Source organism: Amia ocellicauda, chromosome 8 (genome assembly GCF_036373705.1).
Source record: "Amia ocellicauda isolate fAmiCal2 chromosome 8, fAmiCal2.hap1, whole genome shotgun sequence".
NCBI lineage: Eukaryota > Metazoa > Chordata > Actinopteri > Amiiformes > Amiidae > Amia > Amia ocellicauda.
Window position 1 is genome coordinate 44,997,175 of NC_089857.1, and position 19,854 is coordinate 45,017,028.

At 48.0% G+C, this 19,854-nt stretch overlaps 1 protein-coding gene across 1 annotated transcript in view; it reads right to left on the reverse strand.

Annotated features, from left to right (window-relative positions):
- LOC136755175 (lipoxygenase homology domain-containing protein 1) overlaps positions 1-19,854 on the reverse strand; it is a 60,246-nt gene that overhangs the window by 16,309 nt on the left and 24,083 nt on the right. Inside the window, exons 9-34 of the mRNA XM_066711637.1 lie at positions 17,319-17,417; positions 16,854-17,002; positions 15,657-15,780; positions 14,944-15,194; positions 14,574-14,709; positions 14,231-14,391; positions 13,965-14,051; positions 13,302-13,437; positions 12,819-12,973; positions 11,240-11,400; positions 10,792-10,868; positions 10,397-10,593; positions 10,010-10,202; positions 9,448-9,608; positions 8,832-9,141; positions 8,243-8,394; positions 7,580-7,713; positions 6,356-6,504; positions 5,979-6,083; positions 5,674-5,802; positions 4,813-4,977; positions 3,527-3,708; positions 2,782-2,898; positions 2,143-2,305; positions 1,718-1,872; positions 538-747 (exon numbers count right to left, since the gene is read on the reverse strand). Of these exons, the coding sequence (XP_066567734.1) occupies positions 538-747; positions 1,718-1,872; positions 2,143-2,305; positions 2,782-2,898; positions 3,527-3,708; positions 4,813-4,977; positions 5,674-5,802; positions 5,979-6,083; positions 6,356-6,504; positions 7,580-7,713; positions 8,243-8,394; positions 8,832-9,141; positions 9,448-9,608; positions 10,010-10,202; positions 10,397-10,593; positions 10,792-10,868; positions 11,240-11,400; positions 12,819-12,973; positions 13,302-13,437; positions 13,965-14,051; positions 14,231-14,391; positions 14,574-14,709; positions 14,944-15,194; positions 15,657-15,780; positions 16,854-17,002; positions 17,319-17,417 (4,058 nt within the window). The remainder of the gene's footprint in view (positions 1-537; positions 748-1,717; positions 1,873-2,142; positions 2,306-2,781; positions 2,899-3,526; positions 3,709-4,812; positions 4,978-5,673; positions 5,803-5,978; positions 6,084-6,355; positions 6,505-7,579; positions 7,714-8,242; positions 8,395-8,831; positions 9,142-9,447; positions 9,609-10,009; positions 10,203-10,396; positions 10,594-10,791; positions 10,869-11,239; positions 11,401-12,818; positions 12,974-13,301; positions 13,438-13,964; positions 14,052-14,230; positions 14,392-14,573; positions 14,710-14,943; positions 15,195-15,656; positions 15,781-16,853; positions 17,003-17,318; positions 17,418-19,854) is intronic.

A 19,854-nucleotide genomic window follows, 5' to 3' on the forward strand; every position in this document is an offset into this window, starting at 1 on the left:
CTATGATAACAGAGACGATTACTTGTATTAACTCACAGATCGGCTGAATTTGGTCTCGGCAGCTACTGCAGGAGGCCTACGCATCTGGGTGACTAGAAACTTACCTCTGTGTTTGAGGAATGTTAAAGATTCTTGAAAACTGTGATACACACTTCCATTTAACTACTTTCACAGTAAACAATTCCCCGCAGTGATGTTCCGGAGGACTGGCCACAGAAAATCCAGGTATTGCCCTTTCAGTTGATGTGTAATTGTCTGTTTATATTATGAAGAAAACCCTGCTGGTATCTAGGAAATCTAGAATATTGAATCTCCCTGTTCATTTTCCTCTGCAAGTACAGTGTGATAACAAAAACATAGTACAAACAATATGTAAAAATGAAAACATAAATAATAGGTGGATAGCCGAATATAAAAAACACGTCTATTTTTGGGAAAACATGTCACACACGTGTGAAACGGAAGATCCGGAGCATCCCGGCATCGTCCACAATAACCTCAGCGACGCACACGCCCACGTACAGGGCTGTCCCCTACCTTCACGTATAACGTCCTCTCGATGCACTTGTCCTCCTTCTTCTTGGACAGCCAGCGCTCGCACAGGAACAGGTAGGTCTCCTCTGTCTCCACGTCCACCACCTCCACCTGCTCCAGGTACCAGTCCGCGCTCATCATGGTGTTGTCGTGGCGAATGTGGATCTTGTACACCTGCCCTAGGTCAACCGCCTCGATGGTGAACTTGTCCACCTGAGGGCCACGGGACGCTGGTTACAGAGGAGGCACTGCTGCCCACTTGGGGACACTTGGGGAGGGACTGACTTTAAATAAACATCCATAATCTTTCTTCTCCATCGGTTTTTGGAATGACTGCACACATCACATTAAACAGCACAAGCCATGAAGAATAACAACAGCTACGACAGCAACACTGTAACGATATCAGTGAATCAGGGTGAAGGGTTTTACTCTAATTCTAATGCAGCTGCAGTTCCTTCCACAGCTGCTTCGATGGTCCACAGGTCAGAGGTTCTGTTAGACAGTCTATACAGACATAAAAGGCCCTTTGTGCTCAATTATTGCAGTGACGGCCATTCAGCAGACGAACAGCAAGGTCAGATACATGCCAGGGCTGCATAAACCGCACACGGCAAACAATGGACACACTGCAAGACCCTTCATGTGTCTGTCTGGTCTGACTGCAGCCCATGAATGTGTCTGTAACTCCAGGCAGGCAGGAGTCACGGCGGCGAGACCGAGCTGAGAGCGAGTCGCTGGCGGTTCATAAACAGCTCCTATAAACCCACCCCGGCACTGAGGACACGCTCACCCTCTCACACAGAACAGAGCCAGAGCAGAAAGAGCTCATGGGAAATATGATTTATACATGTATAAAGAATATGTTCCAGTATGATATGGGTTATTGATACATACATGTGAATATACTGTATACTGTGCTGTAAATGCTTCAAGTGCATCAGCAATACTGACTCATGACCACATGAGGGCGAGGTGTGAAAGACACTCCTACCAAGTAATGCAGCTAGAGAGAGTGTGACAGTAACCGTATGGGCTACATACATGTATACTACAATTCTTCTACACGCTTGAGAATGAGTCTGGACTTACCACACTGCATGCTCACACACATGCACACTGGACCGAATGATTGCACTGTGGAGTGCAGAGAGGGGGGACTCAGTGCAGTAGTTGTCTTTACCTGACCCCTCTCGAACTTGTTGGTGTTGGTCTCGGACTTGCTCAGCTTCCTCTCCCCGGTGTCACCCAGGTCTCCGTAGATGGTGAGGAAGACATTGGCATCCGTGCCGGCCCCGAACGCATCCCCCGTCATCACAGACACCTTGTATATGTGGGCTGAGGGTTCAGAGACACACACAGGGTCTGACATCCTGTCTCTCGCTTGAGGCTTAATTTTACATTTTAATTGTATTATTGAGAGCCTTGGATACCACAGCACTTAGGCATGAAAGAAAGAAGTAAAGAAAATGAAAGAAAGAAAGAAAGAAAGAAAGAAAGAAAGAAAGAAAGAAAGAAAGGAAGAAAGAAAGAAAGAAAGTAAAGAAGAACTCCTCTGAAAAGGGAAGCAATGACGCAGACCCTTTTTTGGGTTCTATAAGCACGTACTCTCGAGCGCGTCCTCCACCTCGGTCTCGGAGCGCTTCAGCGTGCCGTCTCTGAGCAGCTTCTCCTGGATGATGTCCGAGGGGACGAGCTCCCTCACCGTCTCCCCGTCGTCCTCAGACTTGGCCAGCCAGCGCTCGCAGGGGAAGATCACGGTCTCCGACCCCTGAGGGGGAGAAACGCGAGCAACTCGAACAGGGCCACCCCACGGCACAGCTACTCGGGAGCCTGAACACAGAGCCTTGTTTTTTCCTAACTGGTGGTTACAGCACCATACGGTGGTGGACAGTAGAAGTGCACAGACTGCTGTTTCCCACCAATTCCCCCGCCTCTCTCACACTCACATAGCGACACTCTCGGACTTGGGAGACACCGGAGTCCCAGTCTGAGCCCAAACACACTAGACCTTGTTGCCGAGTCCATCCTTAAGGAATATTTACTACAATAAATTAGCTGTGTAAACTGTCAGTTTTGCCATGGGTATACTTTGCATGTACGTTGCTTTGATATGATTTAGTATACTCTACTACCCTAACCTCTCTACCTGTCTACTCTGCTCTACCACTCTCCTACACTCTCCCTCCCCTGCTCTTGACTGTGCTTTCTGTACCCTGGTATACTACAGTTTACTACAGTACACACCTTTCCTTTGCGCAGGAGCCTCCTGATCTCTACGCGGTCCAGGTGCCAGCCAGCGTTCAACCCTCGGCTGTCGTGCCCGATGCGGATCTTCTCGATGACATCGCCGACATCCTCCAGCTGCGGCAGAGACAGTGGCGAATGCCCATGGTGAGGTTTCGCGGTGGCGAGGGGGCTGGCGAAGCCTAAAAGCCTAAACGACTCCTTTACACAACCCCCCTCCGCCCTCGAGTTGTTTACCTGTTCTCCATCACTCGGTAGCCCATTACTGTGCTCTTAGCATGAAGCACCGCTATAAACGTCAACACTGCTTGAAGGCAGGGGCAACTCTTTCCTATTAGAGATCATTCGTCTGACACAAAGCAAGACGGCCCATCAGGTTCAGTTCCCTCAGTCTCTCCAAGTATCATGTCTGAAGGGAATGTCCTACTGAGAGAATGAGGGACCTGAACCTTTTCACCTGGAACAGAGGAGACTACGTGGGGACTTGATCCAAGTCTTCAAAATCATGAAAGGCACAGAGAGGCGTCACAATCTGAACAAACTCCCCAGCGATGTGGCTGAAGAGACAATTTGGGAACATTCAAAAACAGACTGGATAGGATCCTTGATCACTGAGTTATTAATGGACACCAAACGAGCACGATGGGGCAAATGGCCTCCTCTCAATTGGACACTGTCTTCTCATATCATGCCAGCCTTCACCGACTCAGGACGGCCTCGCTGTGCCCGTGCAGCCCACGCTCACCTCCACGATGAACTTATCGGCAGATCCTCTCTCGAAATACATCTGCCTCTCCCTCTTGTTGACGCACAGGGATTTCTGCTGAGTGCAGATGCCGTCTCTCCCATAGAGGACGATGAAGACATCAGCATTCGTCCCAGCGCCGAAGACATCGCTCGTAAAGGTGGTAATCTCATATGGCACGACTGTGGGGAAAGTTAATTAATTCAGCACTGATTAGATATATAAAAAAAACACATACAAACACATATGCACACACACATACATACATATATACAGACGGGTGACAAATTAAAGGAAAAACCAACATAAAGCGTCTCAGTGAGGTGTTGGGCACCACGAGCCCCAGAACAGCTTCAGTGCTCTTGGCACAGATTCTACGAGTCTCTGGACTCTACTGGAGGGATGAACACCATTCTTCCAAAATATATTCTCTGATTTGGGGTTTTGATGATGGTGGTGGAGAGCGCTGTCTAACACGTCGTTCCACAATCTCCCATAGGTGTTCAACTGGGTTGAGATCTGGTGTGCATTTGTCTTTGTAATGAGGGGTTTCTGCACTGCAGCCCTACTATAATACCCCTCTCTGTGTCGTTCTCGAGGGACTGTTCTTGCTGACACAGTCTGATCACGTCCTGCATTGACATTCTCAGTCACCTGGGAAAGAGCTGCTCTTCTGTTTTTCCTTATTCCTTATATGGCAGTAATGCACGAGCATCACGGTCATCGAATGTGCGCTTTCCACCACAATGTCCAACCCTATTGACTGATGTCTCTCCCATAGATCTCAATGCAGATGTCACGTTAGTCACTGTTCCTATTGAAACACGAGTCAGTTGAGCGTCTGTGTGACTGAAGCTCCTGCCATTCGTGCCCCAATAATGACCCCTCTTTTAAAGTCACTCAGATCCTTTCCTCTTGCCATCTTGATCCAAAATCGAGGTCAGCTGGACCTGCTCAGCATTTGTATACATGTACAGAGCACAATAGGATGTCAATTGTGTAATTGTATCATGCAGCACACCTGTTTGGAGGCATCTGCTTTAGTTATGTTCCTTCACTCATTTATTCAAGTTTTTCCTTTAATTTGTCACCCATCTGTATATATATTAAAAGCCTTTTCGATTTGAATGCACTATTAAAGTAATGGAATAATTGTGCTGTTTGAGAGACAGTTTGTGAATGACCCCTCGAGGGTCCAGCACAGGGGCCCAGAGGCACAAAGGTCCTGTATGTTGCTGGCCGGACTCCCTTGTGCCCCGGGGGCCCCGGCTGGGCGCGGGTCTTACAGGGCACGTATTCCTCCGTCTGCAGGTCCGCTGGGTACAGGTCCCTCTCGATGGCACCGTCGTCCTCCGCTTTGTCCAGCCAGCGGCCACAGGGGAAGCGCAGCCTCTGACCCAGCGAAGGGGCATCCATCTCCACCCAGTCCAGGAACCACCCTGCGGAGCCCCCTGCAACAGCACAGCAGCACGGGTTACACACATACAGACACGCACGCACACCGACATGCACGCACCCACATACACACACACATGCACACCGACATGCATGCACTCACACAGACAGTGTGGGAGGGGTTACACACACAGACAGAGAGAGAGGTTACACACATACACAGACACGCAGGTACACTGACAAGCACACACAAACACTGACACGCACACACTCATACAGACAGAGAGAGGGGTTACACACACATAGACACACACACACACACACACACACACACACACACACACACTGACACACATGCACACATATAGACAGACATACAGAGAGAGAGAGAGAGAGTTGGATTACACACACACACACAGGCAGACAACAGAAAGGCAACTTGTACTGTTCATCGGGGAAAACTGATTACAGGCAGACAGACAGAAAGAGACAAGCAGAGAAGGGGATGATATACAAACAGACATAGAAATCACACACAGACGTAGGAGGAGGAGGCAGTTGCAGGCGATGAGCGTGATGCTTGCATTTTCACAAGCTGTCTCCTAATTCCCCGAACCCCAAAGACACACTGAACGAGCGACACACAGGGTCACGATGCACCTCTCCAGCCCGGCGCTGCTCTCCACAGACCCCCAGCTCAGCGCCCTTCGGACCCCTGCCTTATCATCGCCCGCTCCTCCGGCCCTTCTTACCCGAGTTGTCGTGTCCAATTCGCAGTTTCTTCAGCTTGCCAATATCCACCGCCTCCACCGTGAACTCGTCAATCTGGCCCTGCTCAAACTTATTCTTGTTGGTCTTGGAGGCTTTGAGGTTGATGATCCCTGTGAAGGTCGAAGCAAAAGAGTGAGACCACCAGCCACATCTTACTGCTAATTCTTCATTACAAGAGTCTAAGGACTATACAATATGACATTAATGTCACAGGGAGAGACCAAGGATTAGTTGAGGGATTGACGGGAGGAGAAGCGTCAGCTTGCCACAGCCTGTAGGTCCCTACCTGTGTCATCCTTCTCTCCGTACAGGATGGCGAAGACATTGGCGTCTGTCCCGGCGTACTTCTTCTCTCCAGTCTTGACTCGCAGGGTGTAGGTGGTAGACTGAGCTGAGAAACAACACGACAGATGGGAATCAAATTTTCATTTGGAAAGCAGTCAGTTCTTCTTCATGGTTGTTTCTTCATTATTTACAAGAGTCATGAAAGGACTGCCTGAATGTGCTGTACGGTCGTAAATGAGGAGAACGTTAACAATTCATAACTAAAACCCATAAACTGATACATCAAAAATAATGACAGATATTTCAATCCATTCTATTTTTCTCCAACTGCAAAATGCATGTTTTGGCTCAGGGTACATCGCGGGCAGACAGCTGTACCTTTCTGCTCGAGCCCCAGCGTGGCCTGGGACTGCTCCTCATTGTCCGAGTTCTTCTTCATGAAGGCCTCATCCACAGGCACCAGCTCCCGGGCGATCTGCCCGTCGTCTTCGTCGATGGCTAGCCAGCGCTCGCAGGGGAAGTAGTAGCTGAACGGTGAAACCACAGCGTGTCATTAAAGAGCGACGCTACACTGATGCTGACACAGTGTTTGGTGTTTAACTGAGGCTGTGGATATCACTGTAACCTCCACTGAAGCCACTGGTTCTCAATCCTGGTCCGGGGGCCCCTGCCCTTGTGGTTTTTGTCCCAAATGAGCTCTCAATTACTTAATTGGCCCCTCAATTTAACTAATTTGCTTAATTTTACTTATTAAATTGTTTAGCTTATAAAGAGTTGGAGATTTCAAGTTCCATCTACAGTTTCATACTTAAAATGAACTCTACAACTGTTTAAAATAATTGAACATCTCAGATTAGGCAAATTATTAATTAAATTAGGGTTCAATTATGTACTCTACTAGTAATGTAATCGAGAGCTCAGTTAGAACAAAAAACAGCAGAGCAGGGGGTCCTGAGACCAGGACTGAAAATACTACAGTATTGGATGCTGAGGTAGTGAAAATGTATAATCATAATACTACTACACATCGAAGCAGAGTTTAATCTGTACATGCATTTACATAAAGTAATGAAGTGCCTGTGATTTGCATTTTAAAATGCAGCCTTGCAGTCGATGTGTATCTACCGCATCACCGTGTGTGAAGGTCTGTAATAATGACAGTCCGCCACAAGGGAGGGCCCTGAGACCGAGAGCTGAGCCTCGACTCAACCCCAGTAACAGACACAGCAATGAAGTCCTTTACATGACAGAAGTCACGCCTCCTGCACAGCCTCCGAGGGTCTTCTTCCCATTGCAATTCACACACCGTCTGTATCTGCTATCAGTTTCAAAGCCCTGACAATATTATCCAGACACACTTTTTTTACGTATTTTATGTTGTGACTGTAAATGGTTTAGGAAAAATGTCTTCAATAGACGAGCGTAATGCAAACATGTAAACGGAACATAACAATATAAAGGTGTGAAATGTATCACCTGAGACCCAGAAGTTAAAGATGCCTGAACCCCCTATCACGCAGAGTCGCTGTGAGCTCGAGGTTTGAAACGAGCCCCCATTTCCCTCCCCAGGGGTGTGTGTCGGCCCAACAGCGCAGTACTCACGTGGTGTCGTCCTTGTTGTCTGTGATCTCCACTCGGTCCAGGAACCAGGCGGAGTGCGCCTGCGTGTTGTCATGCCGAATGCGCAGCTTCTTTAGGGGGCCCATGTCCACCGCGGTGATCGAGAAGATGTCCTCCTGCCAACGACAGAGAACCGCAGCAGGTCAGATCGGCAACGATTGATCACTCTAGTCACACGGGTGGACAAAGTCTCCCATCGACTACAAAGGCATCCAAGATTATATCGTACAGAAACATCCAAACTTCTCCTCAAACTGTTTGCAATGCCTGGTTATGGCACGTTAGCTTATAAACTGAAACAGTTAGTGTGTAGACTAACATTTACACAATTTACCACAAACAAATGAGTTAAACAAACGAACCCCCACAAGGCAGTATTACCCAATCGAATTGTTGTAGTCCTAGAGGTTCCCCTTACTAAAGGATTGTTTAATCTGCCAGAAATCCCCAGTGGGTTAAAGGACACAAAGCACAAACATGACGAATCACTGGAGACGAACTATCAGGTTTTGGGTGCCCGTCTCTTGTTGCCGGCCCAGCGAATCACCTGACTGCGCTGGGAGAACACAACCGTGCCGCAGCTATTTTTATAACATACGCCAAGGTAAACTAAACCTAAACAAACAGTCACAGAAACCACCGTACCTGTCCTTTCTCAAATTTATTGAGGTGATTGGACTTCTTCAGGTGGCGCTCTCCTGTGTCTCCCATTTCCCCATAAATATTGATGTAGACGTTGGCGTCGGTGCCGGCCCCCCAGACGCTGCCCGTGAAGACGTGGACGTCGTATGTGTTCTCTGTATCAAGTCACAGACAATCGCTGAGTTCACTTCACACCAAGAGTTTCTCTTTCTTTTTGCCAAAAAAAAAGCCCTTTATCTAAACCGAAATGGAAATCTGTCTCTAAGACATGGATATACTATAAAGTTTATATTAAATTGGACATATTCTGACAGATTTTTCACTGTCTGTTTAAGGGTGTTTTGTTCCACAGTCCCAATTCCATGCTGTATTGTTTTCTGAATTCCCCAGCTTTAACATCTAGATAAGGGCATTTCAAAATCTAGCAAAGACATACATGAATATAACCAAGCATTACGATCAACAAGCTTTACTAAATAAAACAAATAAAAAACACACACTCGCACATACTTAAGAATCACAACAGAAGATCGTTATTTATCTAGCGAGGCCTACAACACTCCAGAAGCCTGGGACTGGAGTTCCTACCTACCCTCCAGTTCCCCACTGTCCTCAGGCAGCAGCTCCACCACTATCTCCCCGTCCTCCTCGTCTCTGGCCAGCCAGCGCTGAGCAAGGAAGGTGTAGGTCTCCACCACTTCCCCCGGGGTGTCCACCACCTCCTCCTCCTCCTCTCCCTTCTTCTTCTTCTTCTTCTTCTTGTCTTTCTTGTCCTCCTTGGGCGCTGTGGCCATGGTGAGCCTCTTGATGACAACGGACTCCAGGTACCAGCCGTCGCCGATTCCCTTGCCATCGTGGCCGATGCGAATCTTGAAGATCTTGCCCACCTCAGCAGCCTCGATCTGCAGGGCAGTTCACGGGTTTATGGTGGAGAAAGGGAGACCTACAAGAGCTGAACCACTTTTCTATCAAAATTACAACTATTTTTCTCCTCAGTGCTGTAGAGGCCAAACTAAATGACAAAATCAGGCTGAAGTTAAAGTTTGTTTCTAAACCAGTACTTCAGAAAATGTAATTTTAGTTCAGTTTTATTTAAAAAACAAACATTTTAAATACAAAAAGGGTGTTTTGTAGTAAAAGCAAATTCACAACATCAGCTTCCGATAAAGTAGAGCAGAAAAAACAAATACTTGGTGCATTTTACAAACTTTGAATATCTCCGTCGTTGCGCGTTCAAAATTATTCGATCGACTCTTCAGGGGAATGAACTCCGTCTTCCCACTCTCCCCGTAGACCTGGATGAAGACGTTGGCGTTGGTGCCGGCGGCGCGGACATCCCCGGTGAGCACAGTGATCTCGTAATTAGTCACTGAGAAACAACAAACACAAACGCGAGGAGAATCAGAAACAGAAAGACTTTAAAAGACTTCATGCTAGACAGGGGTCACATTGAGCGTTTCTGCAGAAGCCCTCACACATGTTATGAGTCTTACACCTTCTGTCCATCTGTCCCCAAGAGCCACAGTCCAGTCTCACGAGCCTTACAGGTGGTTTTAACTGGTCAACGGTTGATTAGAGATGTAAAAACACACAAGCAAGCCAACACGCTATAACCGAACACACCATCAGCCCATTAAAGTAATTCCTGGCCCAGCAGGAGGGTCCGACTCCAGACCGAGGCCGAGCTGTGGCTCTTCAGGGCCAGGGCTGCACACACTCATATGGGGTCACAGACAGACTCAAGCAGAGGTGAGCAGGCTTGTCGTGTACATTTATCGATGTCCAAGATCTCGCTAGGGTAGATCTCCACCTCCACCTTCCCATCCGCCTCGTCCTTGCACAGCCAGCGGTGGCTGGGGAACATGTACTGCTTGCCGTGTGCCGGCACCATGATCTGAACACTGTCCAGGAACCAGCCGGCGCGCAGGCCCTCGTTATTGTGCCCGATGAGGAGTCGGTTGATCTGTAAGAAATGAATGGGCATACCATAGACATTAGAAAATGTGGAAGGAATTATATTCAATGATATAATCTTAATCTTAATAACAACTGTAAATGACTTTTAAAGCTATTAGGAATCACACAAAAAACAACAACATATTTGAACTGTATGATATAATATATGAGAGGAGGAAGACATGAATAAAAGAGACGTACCTTTCCTATATCGAAGGTCTCGATGGTGAAGATGTCCACTCGTCCAGTTTCAAAATAATTGCGCAGGTCGTTTTTGGAGACCTCCAGGATCATCTTGCTGGTGTCTCCCTTCTCACCGTACAGCTTCACGTACACCTTGGAGTCAGAGCTGGCGCCACTGATGTTGCCCGTCTTCACCGAGATGTGGTAACTGATGTCTGAGGAACAGAGAGGGTTAGATCCTTCTGCTGTGATACCATCATTCATCCCAGGAGGGGTATTCTCCCAAAAAATGATTTGAATTATTGCAAGACTATATATCACCGGGCATGTTACAGGGACTGTGTCTCTTATCGACGCTGGTACTTTAAAATACTGTGCAGGATCACGACTTCCAGTTAACTGTGATGACTTACTGTGAAGCATCTGTGCATTTCCAGACGGGACCAACTCTCGAACAATCTGCCCGTCGTCTTCATTCCTGTCGAGCCACCTGCAAAACCAGAGCGAAAATGGTGTCCTATGTGCTCATGTATGTGCCATGTGTGTGCCTGTGAAAGGAGGGGTAACTTTTATGGCTAGACTTCTGACATGTCACTGTGAAATCACATACAGTTAGTACAATTTAAGGTCTTGCTGTATTTTTCACACATAAATAAATGAATTACCAAATACATACAAATTAAAATATAGTTTTGTGTCCAAGAATAACACCAATCTCCTGAGGGCGGAGACGCTTAGTCACAGTGTCTTATGGTCTGTCCTTGTCTGCTGGAGGACGTCGCTCACAGATACAACTGGAAGCAGCAAACGAGTAAACAAAGGCAAAGAACGCGGAACTGGACCGTGTCCTTTAAGACTCGCCTGTTGCAGGGAAACTCCACGGCCTGTGTCTCCGGCTGCCCCTCCTCCCTCACCATCACCTTATCCAGAAACCAGCCGCAGCCGCCGCCCTGCCCGTCGTGGCCGATGCGCACCCTCCGCACCTGCCCCAGCGACACCGCCTCGATCAGGAACTCGTCCGCCTGTCAGGGGGTTGCGGGGAACACAGGACAGAGTCAGCCATGGGGTGAATTCACTCAGCACCACCACGATCCCTGTCCACACACTCGGTGTTGTAGCATGCCCTGTGCCAGGACACTACACTACTGCAGGGGCCATGGGGCTTGTGGGAGCTCAGCTGATTGTGATTGACGTTATAAGATGAGGTTTGATTTGTTTACTGGCAGATTATACCCTGTATGGAACGAGAGCACGGTGAGCAGAGCGAGGATAGAGAAAGGCTAATTCATTTAATGACTGAAAGGTTCTGAAGAAGCAACCGATGTGTCTTCTGCACATAAGTGTGCATTACTAGATAGATAAATAGATAGAGAGGTAAATACATACATTAAATAGCAAACTACAGCACATATTTCTTGTATAATGCTGTAAATCTCAGACCGGTGCGAGAACACTTTCAGAACATAGGGAATGTCCTACTGAGAGACTGAGGGAACTGAACCTTTTCACCCTGGAACAGAGGAGACTACGTGGGGACTTGATCCAAGTCTTCAACATCATGAAAGGCATCGACCACATCAAACCAGAGGAGCTTTTCCAGATCAGCAGGGACACACGCACCCGGGGACACAAATGGAAATTGGGCTTCAAAGCATTCAAGACAGAAAACAGGAGACACTTCTTCACACAGAGAGGCGTCACAATCTGAACAAACTCCCCAGCAATGTGGCTGAAGAGACAATTTGGGAACATTCAAAAACAGACTGGATAGGATCCTTGGATCACTCAGTTATGTTCTTTCTTGTGTTCTTATGTTCCTAGGGTCTCACACATTCATAAGCACTAGAGAGAAGCCTCAAACAGCTGTGATATACCTTGGCTAATCTGAATCCTACTCCACTCATCTTAATAAATTTAGAGAGGGCACCCTTGTTGTTGTCTCTGTGTTTGTTTGCTTGTGTCTCTCACACACAGCGCTCTGACAGATGGAGGGAGACAAGGCGGCCGAAGGGGACTCCTCCATCCTCCCAGAACAGCGGGCATACGAAGCTGCCGGGGAAGCGGATGCTGTGAGTCAGAGATGAACTGCGGCCAAAACTAATGCAAAGTGGCATGGCTGCATGGAGCATGGCGGTCTCTGCGTCAACACAGACAGCCTGAAAGCACTGGATCTGCACTGGGGTATATTTTCAATATGACCCGAGTGGCGCAGGGAACACATGCAGACTCCACAGAAGACGGACGCATCTCACCACGTCCCACAGTTCGACCGACACAAGGAGAACACCTGCCTGGCTTCTCTCCTGGATCACCATTGCATCATGTGGAGCAAAACTAGGTGACCGCACAGCAGACGCCCCCCAGCTTTCATTTCACAGACATTATTGTACAGATCAGGCTGTAATGAAAATGTGATGTCCCAGTCGGATGTCTCACTCACGTTGCCCTTCTCGAACTTGTTGACATTGTTCTTGCTGGTGTACATCACTCTCTCCCCGGTGTCCCCAAAGTCCCCCAACAGACACAGGAACACACTGGCGTCCGTGCCACTGCCGTTCACTTTCCCAGTGTAGATGGTGATTCGGTACTTCTTTACTAGGAAGCAAGGCATTGTCCAGTTAGAAGAAGACGAACAACGACAACAACAGCAGCAACAAAATGTGTTTCATCCCTACGGAGACATTGTGAGAAAGCATGGTCACTTATACCCGAGGACACTGAGATTACAGTGGTAACCAAACTCAGACATGGAGGGTTTGCGACTGAAACACTTTAGGGTGGAACAACCTTAACGATTCTGCATCACACCCAGGTCTGTCTGTAATGAATTAACTTTAAACCCCACCCCTGCTTTGTCTCTGCTACCAACACCAACATGCACCCAACACCTGAACCTCCGGGGCTCGGGTCACTATTCCCTCACATAGAAGAGGATCCTTGACCGTCTCGCCCAGTGCCGGCAGCTCTCTGATGATCTCGTTGTCGTCTTCGTTGATGTCTAGCCATCGGCCACAATTGAATTTGTATTTCTCCTTTGTCAGCGTCTTCATCAGTGTGACCTTGAACAAGACAGAAGGATTGGCATCTCTACAAAGGTGTCCTTTCACATTCAACCCCTCTCTGTTCGTCCTTCTTCGACAGACGTTTGTGTTCCTGTTGTGTGGTGCGGTCAAAGGCAGCGTTGCGATAAGAGGTATTTTATTTGGGATTTTTTCACAACCCCGTGTTGTATCATTAGCAGTATTTATTGTTCATTATGTTTGTTATCATTGCTGTGTAGGATGAATACATGTCCAATTAACAGACACAGAATAAAACTGTCTTACAAGAGCATCTTTATCAGCTACACTAATGCATTTTCTGTCGCGTAGTTGACTCTTCTGTATCCATGCTGTTTTGTATCGATAAGCTTCTATCAAAATAACCATCTCAGCGGCAGAGATAAGCGTCTCGGCAGCACGCCGCTCCGAATCTACTTCTCAGAACCGACATGGTGGGGGGAGCTGTTCCAGAAGTCAAGGCAAAGATCGATACATTAAATGAATTACAAATTTCATCGCCCTTTGCTGGCAGCCCCGCATCTCACCCTGTTTAAATGCCATCCTGCAAATGGGCTTCGCTTCTCGTGCCAGACTCTGAGCTTGAACAACGTCCCCAGATCAGGCAGCTCGATCTGCGAGACATCGGGGACAAGACAATCAATTTAATTTAAACGTTTCTCCTGGCTGTAATATCGACTGCAACTGACAAGGGTACAGCTACAGGACAAGAGCGCGTGCACCTAAAATCCCAGAGCGACTCAACGGCCAGCCTGGGTCTCGTTGAAATGGGGAATGCCAGTTTTAGACCCACCATGAACTTGTCCACTTGTCCGGCTTCAAAGTTGTCCGAGTTGTTGTCCAGCCTCATCTCATCCGACTTTCCCTTCTCCCCGTAAACCTGCAGGAAAACGTTGGCGTCAGTGCCTGCTCCCTTCAGGTCACTGGTCCAGATCCACAGGGACCAGGGATGTTCTAGACAGGGCACAAGAGACACAAGGACACTTTACAGAGACGGGCAGTGCAGCTCTGAATGGACAGAGGCATTACAGTTTTGGGGTAAAGGGAAGTTATGCAGAGCTGCCCGCTTGTCCGCTTGACCCTAAAGATCCCTCTTCTATCCCTAATTGGGTACGGAAACACATCGGAGAACGTACTTTTCTGTCTCTTCTGCCGCAGTGACACCATTTCGTACAGCTCCCTCTCGATCAGCCCGTCGCCCTCATCCTCGTCCAGCCACTTTCCGCAGGGGAAGGTCTGCTCAATGCCGGTGAAGGGACAGTACACCACAACCTGTGACGCGGCGACACGAGGAGCACAGCATGAAACAGGAGCGCAGCTGACCAACGGATCACAGTGTCGGGATCACAAGGGGTTCAGATATGCTAGCCAACACTTTAGAGGTCACCTTCACCTCCACGTAATTCTAATCGCATCCCTCTACAAATTAATTCAGATCTAAGTCACCTGTCCATGGTCTTCTCAGCCTGAGCTGGGGTGGAGTTTGGGAATGGGTGAACAGCTCACCTTCTCACAGTACCAGCCGGCGCTGACCCCGCTGTTGTCGTGGCCGATGGTCACCCGGCTGAGGGGGCTGAGCAGCGCGGCGATCTCCACGTTGAAGATGTCCGTCAGCCCGCGCGCAAACTGGCCGCCCTCCAGGAACACCTTGCCACTGTTCTTCAGCCCCTTGGAGCCGTGGAGCAGGATGTGAATCTTGGAGTTGGTGCCAGCGCCCCTGACATTCCCCGTCACTACAGAGACATTGTAGACAATACCTGCGGGATACGGTTACGACAGCGCGGTCAGATTCCCCCCGCGGGGGCTTGTCAGTGCCACAGTGCGGCCCTGATTCAGACTCACAGCGGGCGGCTTTGAACTGTGCAGGACTAGGGGTTAGAAACCTCACTGTCAGATGAGAAACGGCCAAGACATTTAAATTTAAACAAGAAAGTAAACAAGTGGAAAAATACAATGTGTCCTGTATCTGTATGTAGAAAACCAAACGATAGATTCCTTTCTCTCATATCGCACAGCGAACACAGACCAGATCATATCCCACAATGCAGTGGGGACAGCTGTCTGTATGGGCTCTGTGTGTCTCTGGCAATGAAGTGGATGCCTGGTAAGTACACCCTATAAAAGGGTTTTATTGAAGGGCTCCGAATGAGCGATCGAGGTTCGGAGCCACAGTGCGCGTGTTTGCTGTGTGTGGCTTGGCTTGGAGGGGCTGTCCGTACCTGTGGGCTGAGTGCCCCCCACCAGCACATCTCTCTGGATCTTCCCGTCGTCCTCGTCCATTGCAAACCAGCGGTTCACCGGGAACTCGTATACGGCCTTGTTCCCCATGTCATCGATGATCACCTGGACACAGGACACAGTGAGGGCTCAGACTAGGGCAGGCCTGGAGGTGTTAACTATAAAAAGTCTATTAACATTGTTTTCTTTTTAATCTTCTGTAAATACAGATTGTGCGTTACGAAAAATGTGTAATATTTGTTGACAGATACTGTATCAAAACCGATTGACAATACTGAGACAATAAGAACAGACTGCTGTAGGTTTTTAGAAGAATAATAAATATCACGCCACCCCCACACCTGCCAGGAGGAGAAACGCATTAAGGCTGAAGAACTGTCCTCTCTGTGACCTCTGAGGAGGACGTTGTGGTGTCGGTTCAGGAGCCCGAGTGGATTGATGGGCTTCTCTTAATCTCCGCAGGGCCCGAGCACAGAAATCATCCCAGACTACGTAATCCCCCTGCTCACTGATTTACAGACATGCGAAATAAACACATGAATAAACCACACTAGCAATCCTCCCCTTCTTGTTGGCAGTCAGGCTAGGAGATATCCTGCGATGACCTCAAAAAATGTATCTCGTTCAGTTGCATTAACTGGAAATATTTGGAACTGCGCTTTCTGTGCAGAGTGTTGTAACATTCACCACAAATCTAAACTCTATTGCAAAATGTCTCTGTCTGAGCCCAGCAGAGGGGAGAGGAGAGCAGACAGGTCTCTTGAGCGCGGCAGCCTAAATCGTGTCACACGAGAGAGACAATTAGATGAGGACCTCTGGGCTGGTTACCATGGGAATGGTTCTATAAGGAGCAGTGACGGGTTGGGGGGGGTTGGGGTGGGGGGGGCGTCATTGTTTGCAGAACCAGTCTATACATCTCCACACAGACTCTTCTGGAGAATTAATAAGTACACACCTGCAGGGCAGAGGACAAGTAGCACCGCACTAAACCTGTTGTATATGAGGGTTTATGGGGACCATGATGGGCGACTGTGTTTCCAGCCTGTTTGTGACTCACTGGGGGGCACAAATCAAAGCTGAGAAACCACTGGACAATTATGATGAACCCACAGTGAAGCCCTGTTCAAAGGGCACCGGTGCCGCGGCAAAGGAGGGAGCGAGCGGAGGGCCGCGCTCACCTTGTCCAGGAACCAGCCGGCTGACGAACCCTTGTTGTTGTGGCCGATGGTGATCTTCCGCAGCCGGCCCAGGTTTGGTGCCTCGATGGTGAACTTGTCCTCCGTGCCGCGCTCGAAGTTGTCCTTGTCGTTGTCCAGCCTCCTCTCCCCTGGGGACATGGGGAATTCGACAGCGATAAAGCAGTGCTCCCTCACAGCGAATCAACACACCAGGAGGAAAATGCTTGTCACATTTCTTAAGCTAGAAGAACAGAAACTGTAACGACTGACTCATCGTGACCCTTTCTCACCTCCAGAACTCAAACATCTGTGTTAAACTGCAGTTACCAAGCAACTACACATTCCTGCGGACTCAGGGGCCCCCAACACAACTGAGGATGAAATCTAATGCACAGCTTATGTTAAATGATTCAATTCTTCACTGCAGTATTGCTGGCACACAAATATAACGCCAGCAACGGTTACCTGTGTCTCCATTCTCCCCGAAGATATTAAGGAAGACGTCAGCGTCCGTGCCGCTGCCCTTCATGTCGGCGGTGAAGACGCTCACGATGTACTTGTTCACTGAGAAGAAAACACAAATACAATCACACCTCATTTACAATCAGGCGGGGGGGGCGGGGCTTGGGCATTCGGTCAGGACATATGGTGAGCATCAGTGACGAGGAGAGAGGGACACTGCTGCTGGCCCTGAGGACCGTGCTGTCCAGGGCTTCTGTACGGGGCCCTGCCGGACGAACGGAGGCTCTCCTGGGTGATCTTGAGACTGGAGGGAGTAGTTGACCCCTGTGGCCCTCCAGTTTAGATCCTTAACACCCTTTCAATTATTCAAAATATGAATCAATAAGTACATCATTAAATATAGGACGACCAGGTCTGAGAGTCTCCTGGGAAACTGTCTGGACACATGCGTGGACACGTCTGAACCCCCCAGTGTCTGGCTGGCTTGTCTCTTTCAGGATTATTGGCCTGAAGGTGTCGGTGCACAAGCTCTGCACAGCCAGTCATCTCTAAATCACACATCTCTCTGAACAGTAGTCCTCTAGTCTGTGACCTCCGGCGTTGTGGTGCTTTGACCGGGTCGTTTGAACACTCCCAGAGCCGGCGGAGGCTGTGTGTGTCGAGCACAAGCATTTCTAGTGGCGTCTGGAGTTCAGCCCGGCCTCGGTCTCTCCCAAAAGCAATACACTTATGTTGTAATTAATCGTTAAGATGTATGACTACACCCCCCCGAGCTGCTGCGCCTCTGTCACTGAGTCTGCTGTGTTGTTGTTGCTATGATACCCATGACCCTCGTGCTCGGTGTCGGGGGTGCGGCCGAGTGTTCGCTCTGTGGTCTGCGTGGGAACGAGTAACAAGAAGTCTTGTATTTAAATCAGGAAATCAGGAGTCGCCCTTTCCAATCACTTCCATTTTATAGTTTTCAATTATAATGTGCAAATGTGTGTAAAATAAATTAAAGGAAATAAATGCCTTCACAGACTCTGAGACTCTGTTTAAGCCTTAGCTTCATTCAAATAAAAAAATAAAAAACATCACTTTCAATCAAGCCACTGGACCATATAACTCGTGTGAGTGAATGTCTGCAGCTACACTTTCACCATAAAGAAACACAAGAAAACCACAGTGAGTGCTAAATATGAGGAGTGTTGCTACATCACAGTACAGCACGATGCCTTCAGAGAGGCAATAGAGGCAGTTCAGAGGAGAGCAACCAGACGTATTCCTGATCTGAAGTGAATGACCTACTGAGAGACTGAGGACCTGAACCTTTTCACCCTGGAACAGAGGAGACCACGTGGGGACTTGATTCAAGTCTTCAAAATCATGAAAGGCATCGACCACATCAAACCAGAGGAGCTTTTCCAGATCAGCAGGGACACACGCACCCGGGGACACAAATGGAAATTGGGCTTCAAGGCATTCAAGACAGAAAACAGGAGACACTTCTTCACACAGAGAGGCGTCACAATCTGAACAAACTCCCCAGCGATGTGGCTGAAGAGACAATTTGGGAACATTCACAAACAGACTGGATAGGATCCTTGATCACTTATACCCCGTTTCCACTCCCCTGTTCAGCTGCACCTCAGCGCGGCCGGGCTGTACCTGTACACTACACTGTGCCCGCAGCGTTTCCACTCACTGTCGTGGGTCCAGCTGCCCTAGGAAGAGACTGAGAGACACCAAAGGTCAAACCGCATCTGGACACTCAGCACTCTGGGATTTAGTGTTTTAAACTGGAGGCTGAAATATCGCTAACATTAAAGTGCTATAAAATTTGGGCTGAAATGCTTTTACGATATCTAACACAGTCGTATAGTATAAGTTATAACAGATATTCAAAAGTCGAAACCAGGACACATTGAAACAATATATAAAACAAATTACAATACAGTTTATTTTGTTTAGCAGCGCATCGTAAATAACCGTGTCACTTCTCCCTGTATCATGATCCGATTAACATAGAGCTTAATTTGAGTATCCAGGTATTCTCCCTTATTATTTATCTGTGGGAGAATGAGCTGCGCTGCAATATTAAATACAGTGTGATGGGTTTAAATCTGTCCCGTGTAGCCACTACACATCTATATCATGAAATACAGTGTGACAGTTACAGACAGTTTCTTAAGCAAAACTCGTACATGTGTATATAAATACGACTACAACACTCTGGCATCCATAACTTACTGAACAGTTTTCACAAATTCAGTGTCAGCATGTTTTCTCTGTAAACCTGCAGCTTTATCAATGTGCAAAATAAAAATCACATCAATAACATAGCGGGGCGTCAGCTTTTATTGCGAATGGGATTCCTCTAAAAATACCTTTGACACTGTAATGAATGTATTAATCGCTCAGTTGTGTGAGGTTGTAAGGTTTGTATTTCTGCAGTCGGTAAAGCGTCTATATTTGGATTACCATTAACATATAGTTATAGCGATAACGAGGGATTACAAATATAATTAAAATATGATTGATCACATACAAATTAGCCTCT